The 14,057-nt window shown below is 29.6% G+C and overlaps 2 protein-coding genes across 7 annotated transcripts in view; one reads left to right on the top strand and one right to left on the bottom strand.

Annotated features, from left to right (window-relative positions):
• LOC123016263 (neo-calmodulin-like) overlaps positions 1-14,057 on the bottom strand; it is a 45,148-nt gene that overhangs the window by 2,849 nt on the left and 28,242 nt on the right. For all 5 annotated transcript variants that reach the window (XM_044416547.1, XM_044416546.1, XM_044416544.1 and 2 more), the window contains one exon: positions 2,651-2,899. In XM_044416547.1, the coding sequence (XP_044272482.1) occupies positions 2,651-2,899 (249 nt within the window). The remainder of the gene's footprint in view (positions 1-2,650; positions 2,900-14,057) is intronic.
• Positions 10,038-14,057, top strand: part of LOC123016264 (troponin C-like) — a 5,943-nt gene continuing 1,923 nt past the window's right edge. Inside the window, exons 1-3 of one of the 2 annotated variants that reach the window (XM_044416550.1) lie at positions 10,038-10,159; positions 10,352-10,382; positions 13,241-13,384. In XM_044416550.1, coding sequence (XP_044272485.1) covers positions 10,157-10,159; positions 10,352-10,382; positions 13,241-13,384 — 178 coding nt within the window. In that variant the 5' untranslated portion in view covers positions 10,038-10,156. Of the gene's footprint in view, positions 10,160-10,351; positions 10,409-13,240; positions 13,385-14,057 lie in introns of both variants that reach the window. The other variant, XM_044416551.1, reaches the window with a different exon arrangement.

The following is a 14,057-nucleotide window of genomic DNA, read 5'->3' as shown; positions in this document are numbered from 1 at the left end:
TATTTGTCAAAAAATTTTGACGTTTATTTTTTGACATTTGACATTTTTTATGCCTATTCAATGATACTGATGATCTTGTGTATGTTTTTTTTTATAATTATTTAATAAAGGAACAAAAATTTTGCTAATAAAAAAAATTTAGGATACATCCTTTTCTAAAAGCCTGAAGCAAAAAAACTTGCAAAATTATTTTTCCAACAGAAATAAATAAAGTCAAAGTGCAAAATTTAAACTCTCATAACTTTGAAATTTTCATTTTTTTTACATTTTTTCCATGTTCCTCGTATCTTACCTTACATGGCATTTTTTTCTGGGGCGCGACTTTTGGCGCACTCTGTATGTACACAGTTTTTCCAAAAAATTTCAGTTGTTTCATAAATAATATAAAATTGCAATTTTGATGTTTTTTTAAATTTATGTTAACTGAACTGTAAAGAATAGTTTTTTAAATGGCCTCTGCTTAAGATTCTTTTAATATGTAATGTTTTGAAGAAAAATATAACGTATAAAAGTAATACTTTTTATTGAAAGTAAGCGTAAGAAAGTAATCATTTTAAAACATAAAAACATATTAAGGAGAAACTAAGTTTTGACGTAAAGCCGTAAACGTTAAAAACAAATGTAAAAAGTTGTAACGTAAATGTAGATAAACGTAGATAATAAAGTAAAAACGTAATTCTTTTTTATAATTACTTTATTTTTTTGTAAAAACGTAAGAGCTTATGAACTTAAACAAGCTTAAGGAGATAGTGTAAAAACGTAAGCAGAAAATTAGAACAATTCAAAAAAAACAATCTAAGCATTAACGTAAGACCGTAAACGTTAGAATTCACATACAGGGTGTTAAAAAAAGATTGTAAAATATTTAAGGAGATAATAGTATGAACCAAAATAAATCTTAATAAACATGCGTCCGCAAAATAACGGTTTCGAAAATATCAAATGTAAAAATTTTTAGTATTTTTACTAGAAGCTTCTCTTTTTTTGTTTAAACGGACTGCAAATAAATGTTTCAAAAAACGAATAATTGTCTACATCTCCGAAACCGTTACATGTTTATTAAGACTTTTTTGTTTGTTTTGGTCCATACTATAGTATTACCTCCCGAAATATTTTACAATCTCATTTTAAAAGCCTGTATAATAATAAATACGTAAAAAGCTACAACGTGAAATAGTTATTTACGTATCAAGTCTGGAAACTTAAAGAACTGGTCTTGTAAAATAGTACTTTCCAGATTAACGTTAAGTGTATGATTCCAAAAATAACATTACGGTATTACTTTCTAAACGTAAACGTAAAGAGAAGAATGCACACTTATATAGGTATTTAGAGAATCTTAAAAACGAAGCTTCTAAAACGAAAAAACAACAAAAAAAGCATTAATGTAAGGTTAGAAAGCAAACGTATTGACGTATCCATAAAAAGTTATAAAGTAAAAATAAGAAAAACAAAATAAGAACGTAATATTACTTTTTATTAATAACTAATAATATTATTGTACTTACTATAAAAATTTAATAAAGACGTAGAAGTAATAATGTACCTAAGTTATAAACTTAAACAAGCTTAAGAAAGTACAAAGACGGAACAATACAGATACATTTAAAAAGTAACGTAAGATTGTAAACATTGTTAGAACGTAAAAGTAAAAGTAAAAACTAGAAGAACGTAATTACTTTTATTACGTTTGATCTTATAAAAGTTTAGAAACGTAAACGTAAAAATGCATAAGCTTAAAAACGTAAGCGTAAGCGTAAAAAGTGAGTAATCAAAAAAAAAAGGAACGACATACAATGCAAACGTAAAGACGTATATTCACATTTTGAAAAAACATATAACGTAAACGTAAGAATGAGAAAGCTTAAGAACGTAAATACGTAAATAAATATTTCAAACGTAAACATAAAAATATATAAGAAACTTAAAAGAGAAAAGTGAAAAAATGCAATACAGACACCATTTAAACAGTAACGTAAGACCGTAAACATTGTTAGAACGCAAACGTAAAAGTGGGAACTAGAAGAACGTATTTACTTTTAACGTAAGACCGTAAACATTGTTAGACCGTAAACGTAAAAGTTGAAACTAGAAAAACGTAATTACGTTTATTACGTTTGATCTTATAAGAGTTTGAAAACGTAAACGTAAAAATGATTAATCTTAAATACGTAAGCGTAAGCGTAAAAATGAAGTAATTTAAAAAAAGGAACGACATACAATGCAAACGTAAAGTCGTATTCACCTTTTGAAAGAACATATAACGTAAACGTAAGAATGCGAAAGCTTAAGAACGTAAACGTAAACATAAACACGTAAATATTTCAAACCATGGACATGCAAAAGAAAATATAAGAAACTAAAAACGGAAAAGTAAAAAAATGCAATTGTGCCAAAAACGTAAATAAATATGCAAGAAGGCAAAATAAAAGTAAGATCAGACGATGTAAAAACGGTTTTATTTGAATAATTTCGATTATACTCAATTAATTTTTTTTTGAAGATTTACATTTTTTTCGAAATAAATTATTGCACCTTGTCGGCCCATTTACTCAGTCCACTTGCTCCTATTTCGCCGACTCATTTCCCACTCTATAAATACTCGAAAATTTCAAGATCGCTGTAACCAGGTTACGGTTACGCCACTCACCAGGTTAATAGTCACGATGAGGTCGTGCTGGTGATGTTTCCCCTTCTTGGTCTTCTTCACAGTTTTATTAACAGCAGCAGCTGCAGCTTTAGCCGGCGCCTGCTTGATCGGTTGTCCTTTTTGTGCTGCATTCTTCTGCGAAGGCTTACTGGGGGTTTTAGGGGGACCATTTTTGGCACCGTGAGTCGGCGTCCTTTGACCTGCTTGCAGTTTCTGAGCCACGTGACCATCTGCCGGCTTATTGCGGGCCTGAAACAACAACACCAAACGCCTATTTTTACCAAAATTTACAAAAATAGAGCGTGCCGTATTGATTCTACAAACAAGGGTTAAAAATAACGACCAAAATATTTTCCTAATGAAAGTGAAATGATTCTTGCAAGGAATAGTTGGCTCGAATTTTGATTAATTAATGGCGCTTTTGTGCTTTTGATGCAATTTCCTGTTTTCGCATCGAAAAAATTTACAATTTGTTGATTTTTCACGGATGCACCCGATTCAGAATGATTCATTTGTCATATTTTTAGACAAAGAGCGATTCGAGGAATCGTTGAGAAATAAAAACGCTAGTTTCTCATTCATTATTTTTATTTTAAATTGCTTTGTTTACTCACTCAAAATAAAATCTGTTATGTTTTATTTTATTTCGATAAAGACACTAAAATTGCAACAATTGAATAAATTCTGAGCCATGAAAATGACAATTCATTCAAAAAAGTGAATAAATAAGAAATTGGTGACAAGTTTTAAGCGCACTCCTCAAAACATTTTTTTCTAATTAAACTAAAGTTATAATAATAACCTAAGATTTTGGATCTAATAATATCTCCATTACTTTCCATTATTCTAACAATATTTAAAATGTAGAGAATTTATTAGTAGGTAGAGATTAATATCATATTACTAAAACAAGCCTAACTCTTAAAATATGATTTTAACATGCCTTTTAAAAATGCTAAATTACTTAAAATAAAAAATGCTATAGATACCTAAACAAAAATCTGTTTTTGAAAAAAAACCTTTAAAATTGTCTACATTTTAAGTTTCATAAAAATCGTTGGCAAATAACGGAGATATTAGACCCGAAAGTTGTACGTGAGGCATTCTGTACCTACAGGGTGTCCCAGAGAAAAATTTCCAGTAAGATAAGATATCAGGAACATGGAAAAAATGTTTAATGTCTATTTGATGATACTGATGATCTGGTATAAGTTTTTTATAATTATTTAGTAAAGAAACCAATTTTTTGCCAATAAAAGCCACAAATAACATTAAACAGAGTTACAATTTAGGATACAGCTTTCTTGTTTCCTTTTCTAATAGTCTGTAGCAAAAAAACTTGGAAAGTTATTTTTCCAACAGAAATAAACAGAGTCAAAATGCAAAATTTAAAGTCTCATAACTTCGAAATTTTTATAAATAGAATTTTTTTAACAGTTTTTTTCTGGTAGATACCAGGAAAATAAGATATCTTACATGGCATTTTTCACTTAGGCCCAAGTTCTGGCGCACCTTGTATAATTCAAAATTTGAGAATTGCAAATCCAAAAAGTTGAGGTTCGATTCCAGATCGAGGTAACTTTTTTTTTAAGTTTTTAAAAACTAAAAATGTGTACTACTTTAAAAATTGATAATTTGATCGGTTAAATACTTTTAAGACAAGAAGAAGGCATATCAAAGCTTAAAACTCAAAAAATTGAGGTTCGATTCCGAATTGAAACACCTTTTTTTATTTTTTAATAATTTTGAAAATTATAATTTGTTTTCGTGGCAAAATAATTTATGGTTTATTAAATTAAAATAGTATATTAAGGCACTGTAGGTAGGTATATACAAGGTTTTTACTTTCAACTCGCATAATTCAAGTTAAAATTTTGATATATAGTACACTTTATGTATATTCTGAAGTGCATTTTAGAAAAATATTTGTGATTATACCAAAGGTCCCAAAAAATGCCTTTTTAATTACTTACTCATGCCCATATTTTTTATTGTTTCAGGAATTACTGTGAAAAAATAAAAATCAAAAAAATCAGTTTTGCACTTTTAGTTATAAAAATTAATGAAAATACAAAATAGTGCCCCCTTGATAAGTATCTATTTCATAAAGTCTAACAGTTTTATTTATTAACCAAGTTTGATTGATCCGAATTACTACAGGGTGTGCACAATTTACTATCAAATTTTTAAAACCTTAAGGCTTTTTATATTTTTTTATTTTAAATTTAAACCGAACATTTTTCTAAATACAACGCTATATTAAATCTTAACACATTTGAAGTTATTTGTCAAAAACTCGTTTTGTCAACTATTTTCATGACAATTTTAATGATTAAAAGTCGAGATTACAAATGTGATTAAAATAGTTGACAAAACGAGTTTTTGTTGAATGTTATAATGTTATAAAAATAAATAGAAGCTCCAATTTAATTAAAATAAGAAAAATAATAAAAAGCTTTTAAGTTTGATAGTAAATTTTGCACACCCTGTAGTAAATCGGATCAATCAAATTTGGTTAATAAGAGTGTTAGATTTTATTTAATAAGTGCCTACTAGGTATTAATGAATTAACCGATTTTTTTTTGGTTTTCATTTTTTTTGCAGTTATCTTCTGGAAATGTAAGTAACTAAAAATGCAACAAAAAATAATAGCATGCCATTAAAAAAAATAAAAATATTTTTTTTGGAAGGTTCTGTATAATCAAAAATACTTTTTTGAAATGCGCCCTAAATACATATTAATAAAGTCTACAAAATAAAAAACTTCCATAAAATCAGATAGTCGTTTTTATTTTGATTGCTTTTAGTTGTCCACAAACCGTAATTAGCTCCTGATTTCTACATTTTAATTTTAATTTTAATAGTCGTCAGTAACTGGAAACTAATGAATAATTCCCGTTATTACGAATCGATCGAATAGCGTGTGTAAACAAATTATTTACGACTTTATCACCCATTCAAAACTTTGACAAAAAAATTTATTACACTGCAACATCGTGGCCACTTCCGCGTCTTTTCAACCCTCCTTCTTGGCGCCACAATATCATGTAACAACGACCAAAACAATCCCAGACAGTTGCAATCAAAATTCCCAATTCGGGGGATCAAGATGCGATCATCGACTGCGATAAAATAGATAGCTGTAGTTTCGAAATTTCAGTAGTGTGAACGATTAGTGCACTTTATCAAGTTGGCGGGAATCAATTTCTGTGAAACCCCGACTAGCTCGCTTTTTTATTATTAGGTACTTTTTTGGTAAAGCAAACGACACTCTATGTTTATTTCTAAGTCTGTGGAGAAACAAAAGCAATTCTTGCTACCCTAGCCATCTCATATTTCCACTCATGGCCAAATAAATGAAAGAGATACTGTTTTCCCCAACAAACATTTTGATTTAAATGTATTTTTTCTACCAATCGTGGAAATTGGAAAAATTAATTGGATTGCGTGGCGCAATCAGCGAAAAACCGCAACCGAGAAAACGCACAATTAAGTGCTAATGTTGGGATATATTTTCACGGAATTGCAAGCTTTATGTTTTTGTGGAGTAATAATTTTGATTTATTTGGTGGCAGAAAAATGGAGAAATTGAAATTTTCATTTTCCTACGACCCTAACAGAAAATCCGTTTTTCCACCTTAATTTCAAAAAGGAAAGTGGCCAATTACTTCCCAGTGAGGTAACAAATCTTCTTTCCTCATCTGTTACAATTACAATAAAAATATATGTAACCTTTCAAAAAGGTAAAATTTTTGCCTCCCCCAAAAAACGGAAAAACATGCCGATAGATTTAATTGTCCAATTTTTTACGCCACGTGTGAAAACTATTTCCTCATCAAAAAGAGAAAAAACCCACCCGAACCGTGAAGAAAAGTGTTTTAATTTGCACCGAGACGGAATTTTTGACACGAGGCCAGGATAATTTAGTAACCATTTATCTTAATTTTAATAAACGAATACCACACCTTTGATTTTTTTTCTTTCAATTTTTGAAAAGTTTTCGACTTGTTCTCTCTCTTGAATGCTTGAAATTCGGTAAATTAATAATAGCTTTGCATCGATCAAAGTTTAAGCTGATAACTCATTTATCTATTTATATTATTTCGATAAAATCTGCTTTTCAACTCTCCACGTCGAGCGTTATTAATGGGAGTTAGTCGAATTTATTTACGAAGAATTATGGTCCGACTCCTGACTGTTTTATTTATCATTGTAAATGTTTCCTTCACGAGAAAATTAAATTCAGAAAGTTGTGTTTTACCAAAAAAGAATTAGTGGCATTTTTATCTCGAAAATGAATTTCAACAACACGAAAAGAATTCTGAAAAATTCATTACTTCATTGTGTTTTGGCACAGTTGAGGCAACAAATTTTTCGTGAGATATGCGAAGAATTGCGCTTATTTTAAAACTCTCACAAAAGACGTTCACCTTTGGGTAATTATCAACTTATTTATTTAATGAAATCGGTTCGATTTAATTATCTTGCTGAAGCTGTGTAAACACTGAAAATAGCTGAAGGTATTTGATGTAATTTCCCTGAAAGAAGTGTACACATTTAAACAACGAAATTAGGAGCGTTATACACGAACGGTTGGTTTCCTTATTTGCTAAAAATGTTTAATTAAAAACGTTGTTGAGAAAAATAAAAAAACGATTAAAATTTCGAGTCAAATTGAAATTTATTTCTGTTTTCTTAGAGAATTGTAAATTTTTGAAATAAGGATTAATACTCGTACTTCCACCAAATCTCATTATCTTGTCACGAAGCTTTCAGTCTAATTATCCTTTATGCAACTGTCCCATCAAGTAAAATAACCGCATCCGCAAAACCATTCCAAGCTTCACTTTAAACTTAAATAAACTTTGCTAATTCAAGCTGACGTTAAATACTCGTTATATTCCCAATTTCCCACCAATCAGTCTTTTATTTGCTCCGATTTATGAGCCATCTGCTTGAAATTTTACTGCCATCTTATTTTCAGGAGTTTGTCAATTGTTTATGACCCGATTTTATGCTTTTTGTAGCGGAAAATTTGCAGCACGCCAGTGGCGTAACTAGAAAAGGAAAAAAAGAAAAACTGCAACTCCTGAGACTAAAAAATATAAAAATACCTCGCAAAATACTATAATTTAAACGTAAAGTTTATTTGAAAAAGTGGCCTCATTTTATGTTACGCCACTGTCCCATTAAATGTTTCGAGTACAACTAGGATCGCAGTGCGACGTATATTTCAATTTACTTTTGTTGTTGAATGTACATTAGCCATTGAGTCGAACATTAACAAAAATTAAATATTTTTTCTGAGAAATTAGACAACAAAATGCAAAAAACAGTTTTTTTTATATTTCCATGAAAAAGACGAAAATTGCAAGTTTTGTATCTACTTCTTGTAGGTACACTATGGGTCCAAGATTAAGCAACATATACATGATTCAAGTTCTTGTTGTTTTTAACTGTGTTGTACTTTAAATATTGATTAAATTAAGTATATAAAAAATTAAAATATTTTATATTATCTACATGGTGGTCCCTGTATCCACCAAATTTCTAAAAAATTATGTAGACTTGACCTGACTTACACATCAAATTATTTTTGTCACRACCTGTACATTAATTATTGTTGAGTGAATTATAATTTAGTGTAATTTTTTTACCAAAGATTCTTTAAACCAAAAAAAGCAATTTACTCAACACACTAGAAACAAAATGTTTTTTTGAAAAGTTACAGGATGTTGCTGGAAGAAAGCATTTTGAAAATGGAATAGAAATCAAAAAAATCTATTTCTGAATATTTTGTTACTAAGGTGTATTAGATAAATTGCTTTGTTTTGGTCTAAAAAAAAATTAGTAATTTTTTTTAATTACGACGTACCCTATAAAAGAGACCTATTCTCCGAGATAAATTTTTTTGTAAGATTTTAAATCTTTAAAAATTGTGTATGTTTATAAAAAGGGTGATTCAAATTTTATCTGAGCAAGTCTAAAAAACATATAGACCTGACTTGGCTTAACTTTATTAATTATTACTAAAAGTATAAAATTTGTATTAGATTTTATTGAATATTTTTATTAACATCTTATTTGCTATTAAGGTGTAAGTATTGTTTTGTTTGGTCTTTACTAATTTTTTTTTGGCTCAGCCTGTATAAAAACTTTTTGTGTGAAATTTTAAATCTAGAATTTTTTTGTTTATGTACAGGGTGATTCAAGATTTATTTGTCAAATTTTTCGAATTAACTGCACAAAATGTATACAGGGTGTTAAAAAATATTAAAATATTTCAGAAGGTAAAAGTATGGACCAAAACAAACAAAAATGTTTTAATAAACATGGGTCCGCAAAGTAACGTTTTCGGAGATATCAAAATTATTTAAAACATTTATTTGCACAAAAAAAGAAGTTTCTAGTAACAATTCTAAAAATTCTCACATTCGACTCCGACACCATTACTTTGCAAACCCATGTTTATTAAGACATTTTTGTTTACTTTGATTACCTCATAAAATATTTAACAATCTTTTTTTAACCCCCTGTAGATCTGATCTGACTTGACTTTATTATTTAAAATATACAAAATCTAAATTCAGTTTCATTTAATTTTAATTATAAAAAAATTGTACGGATCTGGATTATGTTATCGAAAAGAATGATTCTGTTTTTTTATTATTTCAGGTCCGTACTTGTTTTTTTTTTTCAATACAAACAGAGCTGTGCTTTGTCATTCATTTTAACTATTTATGTTATACAAGGTAATAATACCTATAAAGTGTCCAAATTGTGTAATATTTAAACAATTACGAGTAGGTATAACTATTTTTTATTATTGTAATTATTTTTTTGACATACATCTTTCACGAACAAATAAATTAATGACGTCATAGTTTTTATCAAATATTTTTTTAAATAGATGATTAAAAAATAAAATTTCCACATTTTTGCCAATTTTGCTAAAACCATGGCTAACCAAGTAATAAAGAGTTTGTGTTTTTTTTTCGTTGCTGTATACAGGGTGATCCCTATAAGTGTTCAAACTGTGCAATTCTTAATCGATTATAACTATATTTTTTATTACTGCAATTATTTTGAAACACTGTTGATATTTAATAGAGTAATAATTAATTATGTCATTTTGTCGATTTGGCCAAAATCATGGCCAACCACGCGAAGAGGTGTCTTTTGTGTGCCAATTTTGGAAAAATCCCTCACGCTTGTTAGTTGGGTCGCGCTTCATTTGAGCGCATTGCTGCCAACATAGCGATCGGAAAATCCAAAAGAATCGCCAAATTCTCCGACGACACCACAACACCTATAATTTGAATTATAGTCGATTGCGACCGTCGTCGCTAAATATAAAACCCCGCCTCTACCACACGAGAGTTTCTTATGCGGGTGTGGAAGGCGAAAGCCCCCCCGGACTTATAAAGAGTGAAAACGGTCCGAAAGCCGGATCAGTCTTCGTGTATTGCGTGCTGATGGTGCTATTGTCGAGTTATTAGCTAAATTATGGTTAGTTGGATTTATTTATTTCGACTCCGGGTTAATCCGGACTGATGGATTTATGCCTCACCTCCGGAACAACGCGCAGATTATAAACTGGAACGTGGCAGGATACCCGGAGTGTAATTAAACGGATTTTGAAACACACACACAATTAAACGCATCTTGAGGGTTTTAATGTTGAWTCCGTATCTGTTTCAGGCCGACGGATTGGATAAGGAAAAAGTCAAACGTGAGTAGATTTCCTCAATAAAAATGGTAATTTCACTAAAAATAGCCTCCAAGTGATAAACAAAACTGAGTGTGTGGGTGCTGTGATTACAAATCGAGAGAATTATTAATTTTCTAGTTGGAACAACTATTTGTGGAAACAAAAATGAGTGCACTAGGTCGAGACATTGACAAATCGGCACGTTCCTACTTGCACTTTAACAATTCATAAAATTTTCAAGCACTTAAAACGCTCGTATTTCTGAATGAAATTAACTCGTTTGTTTACTCGCCGGTCGGTTGTTTAGCCACTCGAAAAATTCTACTCTATTTTAAATTGATATTAAAAGGGAAATTGGGTGTAAAATTGAAAAAATAGTTTTTCGGGTACAGTGCGCGGCATAGCTAACGCGACATTGTCTTCAATTTTGTTTGAAAGGCACTGTAAATTTAGGTTTTCGCACTTTATTGAAAAAAAGACTAAATACAATACAAATTGTGATGGTTTGTCTTAATGTTGGCTATAAAGAAAAAATGTTCGATTAGGCCATTATAATTATCAAATTATATTAATATGATTTACGTAGTTTTCTGATTGATTTCTAAATTATTAACTTTTTATAGATTTATTACACCTGATAAAACGAAGAAAAAGTCTGAAAAGTACGTAATTTATTGCACTTTACACAACATAATTAAATAAAAATATAATTATTTAACTAATATGAAAAAATGAGCAAAAATAACTCTATTTGCATTTAAAATTAACCTTTTGATTAATTCAGTTTATTTTAAAAAGTTATTATTTTATTACAATTAAGATAAGAGTTGTCTGTTTGTTTATTTTTTGGTAAATAGTTTATACATAGAAGGTGTCAGAACTTGCGCCCTAAAGAAAAAGTTTAAGTACGATAAAATACCAGGAACATGAAATAAATGTTTAAAACATTTTATCAGTCAAAAATTTTTGACATTTGACATTTTTTTATGATTATTTAATGAGGCTGATAATCTTGTACAGGGTGTTCAAAAAATCGCGCATTTTAGTAATTGGGTAGTCCTCGAGAGTATTGGAAAAATGTTTAAAAAATTCTATTTGTCAAAAAAACTTGTTATTTATTTTTTGACATTTGACATTTTTTTAAGTCTATTTAATGATACTGATGATCTTGTATATATTTTTTTTATAATTATTTAGTAAAGGTACAAAAATTTTGAATAAAAGCTTCAAATAACATTAAACAGAGTTACAATTTAGGATAGAGCTTCTTTGTTTCCTCTTCTTATAGCCTGTAGCAAAAAAACTTGGAAAATTATTTTTCCGAGTCATAGTGCAAAATTTAAACTCTCATAACTTCGAAATTTTTATAAATAGAATTTTTTTAACAGTTTTTTCATATTCCTGGTAGATACCAGGAAAATAAGATATCTTACATGGCATTTTTCACTTAGCCCCAAGTTCTGGCGCACCTTGTATAATTCAAAATTTGAGAATTGCAAATCCAAAAAGTTGAGGTTCTTAGAAACTAAAAATGTGTACTTACTACTTTAAAAATTGATGTTTTGATCGTTTTTTTTTAGAGAAGGATTTTTGTAACATTTTTCTTGTTGTCTAGGGCACAGTGTCACGAAAGTGCGCGATTTTTTGAACAACCCTGTATATGTTTTTTTTATAATTGTTTAGTGAAGGTGCCAACATCAAAAAAATTTGGAAAATTATTTTTCCAATAGAAATAAATAGAGTCAAAGTGCAAAATTTAAACTGTTATAACTTCGAAATTTTTTTAGATAAAATTTTTTTAACATATTTTTCTATCTTACCCCACCATTTTTCTCTAGAACGTAAGTTCTGGCGCACCATGTATACATCACTAATAATTAATAAAATAAGTAATTAAAAGCCAATTCACAGAAAACCACTAAAAATTGAATTACTCGTAATTAGAATTAATTAATCGTTTATTAAAATGTTATTGCGCCTAAGTGTTCTGTTAACTGGGCCTTAGACTATATTTTAAATGTATACTTTGTGTAATCCAGTAATTAATTATTAATTGGTTAATTTTAATTAGTTAATTAGAACTACAAATTATATCGGATTCGAAAATGTTTTGTAGAAATTTTTCTAGAAAAATTAATGTGTCGAACTCACACTATCTAATTCGCAAATTCTGATTGAAAAAAATGACTATTACCTTTGAATGAAAGAAAAAAATATGAATAAGTTTGTTCCAATAAGAGTTTTATTTGAGTGTTATTTTTAAATTTTTGTTTCAATGTATTATTTCTCAGTTCAGTTATTAAAAATAATGAAAATGTTCTTAAAATCCCGAATTTTTGCTTGTTTGTGTAGAAAGCACGCAAGAATGTGTGTATATTCCGGTCCGACGATCAAAACTAATAAATCGCTGTTGATTTAATTTTTCCTCGTTCCATTTTTAGCGCCGCATTTTCAAGTTCATTCCGTTTTTATCTCGTATTTTTGGCTCGACTTTTCAAATCCATTGTACATCGCAAGCTTTCATATCTCTTTCAGCGATCATTTTCAAAAAGCATAATCCAAATAAACTCCTTTCAGCTTTAATATTGCATGATCAAAAAGAGTTGGCGCGCAAATAGATTATTTTTTAAACGAATTGTCTCTTTGCTTGGCACATGAATCGCAATGACACTTCATAAATAAATCCGAGTCAATTAGAAATGAGTTTTTTTTCCAACTTGCTGGAAAATAATGACATGGAGGCGAAACTTTTTTCCCTCCACGTGTTTTAGACAGGACCGGGCTAATAAATACCCCGGTTTAATCTCCCCCGAGTTTCTTTTGTTCCGTTGTTTTTAATCATCTGGGTCGATTTTTCAGCAACTTTTGTTTCATTTCAGTGCTGAAGAGGGCTTTCTCGATGTTCGATTCGACGAAAAAGGGCAGCATCGAAAAGGAAAAAGTCCGCACTATTTTGACCACTTTGGGACAGACCTACGACGAGAAGCAGTTGGACGCCCTCCTCGACGGGGAGGACCCCGAAGGTGGTGCAATTTTTTTTGTTTTTTCAAGGGTGGCTAGATTGATCGACTCCTGTCACGACCAACTTAGTGCGAAAGTTTAGTCGAGAAACATTTTCAATCACACATTAAATATTTGATGATGGATGTTTACACGCGGTTTCGACAAGTCGGATCGATTCATTGCGATCACGTGACTGTTATGCAACCGGGAGTGAACTAGTTATGGCGAGTTTTTCAAAAAAACAAACAAATCGATCAAAGTGGGCTGCGAAAACTGATAATTGATCATTGTGGTACAGTGACGGGCAAAAGTAAAGAGAACAGCACAAGTTTTGACTGACTGTACCTTCTAAAATTTTTAATTTATTTAATGTCACCGATGATCTTGTATGTTTTTTCACAATTATTCAGTAAAATATAGATAGAATTTTTTAATTTTTTTCATATTTGCATGTTCTTGGTATCTTATCTTAGTATTTTTCTCTAGGGTGCGAGTTTTAAAACATCCTATGTATGATTTGATTTAGCTTTTTCCAAACTTGGAATACTATACCGGGTGACTCAAGTTTTATCCGCACCCTCAAAACATCTCTTTCTATAAGTAAACTAAAATTACGAAATTTATATTTTACACTAAGTACTTAATATTAAACAAAAAAAAAGTTCTCACAATTTATTTGTTTTATAAAACGTT

This window comes from Tribolium madens, unplaced genomic scaffold, assembly GCF_015345945.1.
Source record: "Tribolium madens isolate multiple individuals breed KSU strain unplaced genomic scaffold, Tmad_KSU_1.1 Scaffold_1;HRSCAF=32;Tcas5.2_LG8, whole genome shotgun sequence".
Taxonomy (NCBI): Eukaryota; Metazoa; Arthropoda; class Insecta; order Coleoptera; family Tenebrionidae; genus Tribolium; species Tribolium madens.
The sequence above is the reverse complement of the archived record's forward strand: the minus strand, read 5'-3'. Positions and strand labels throughout refer to the sequence as shown.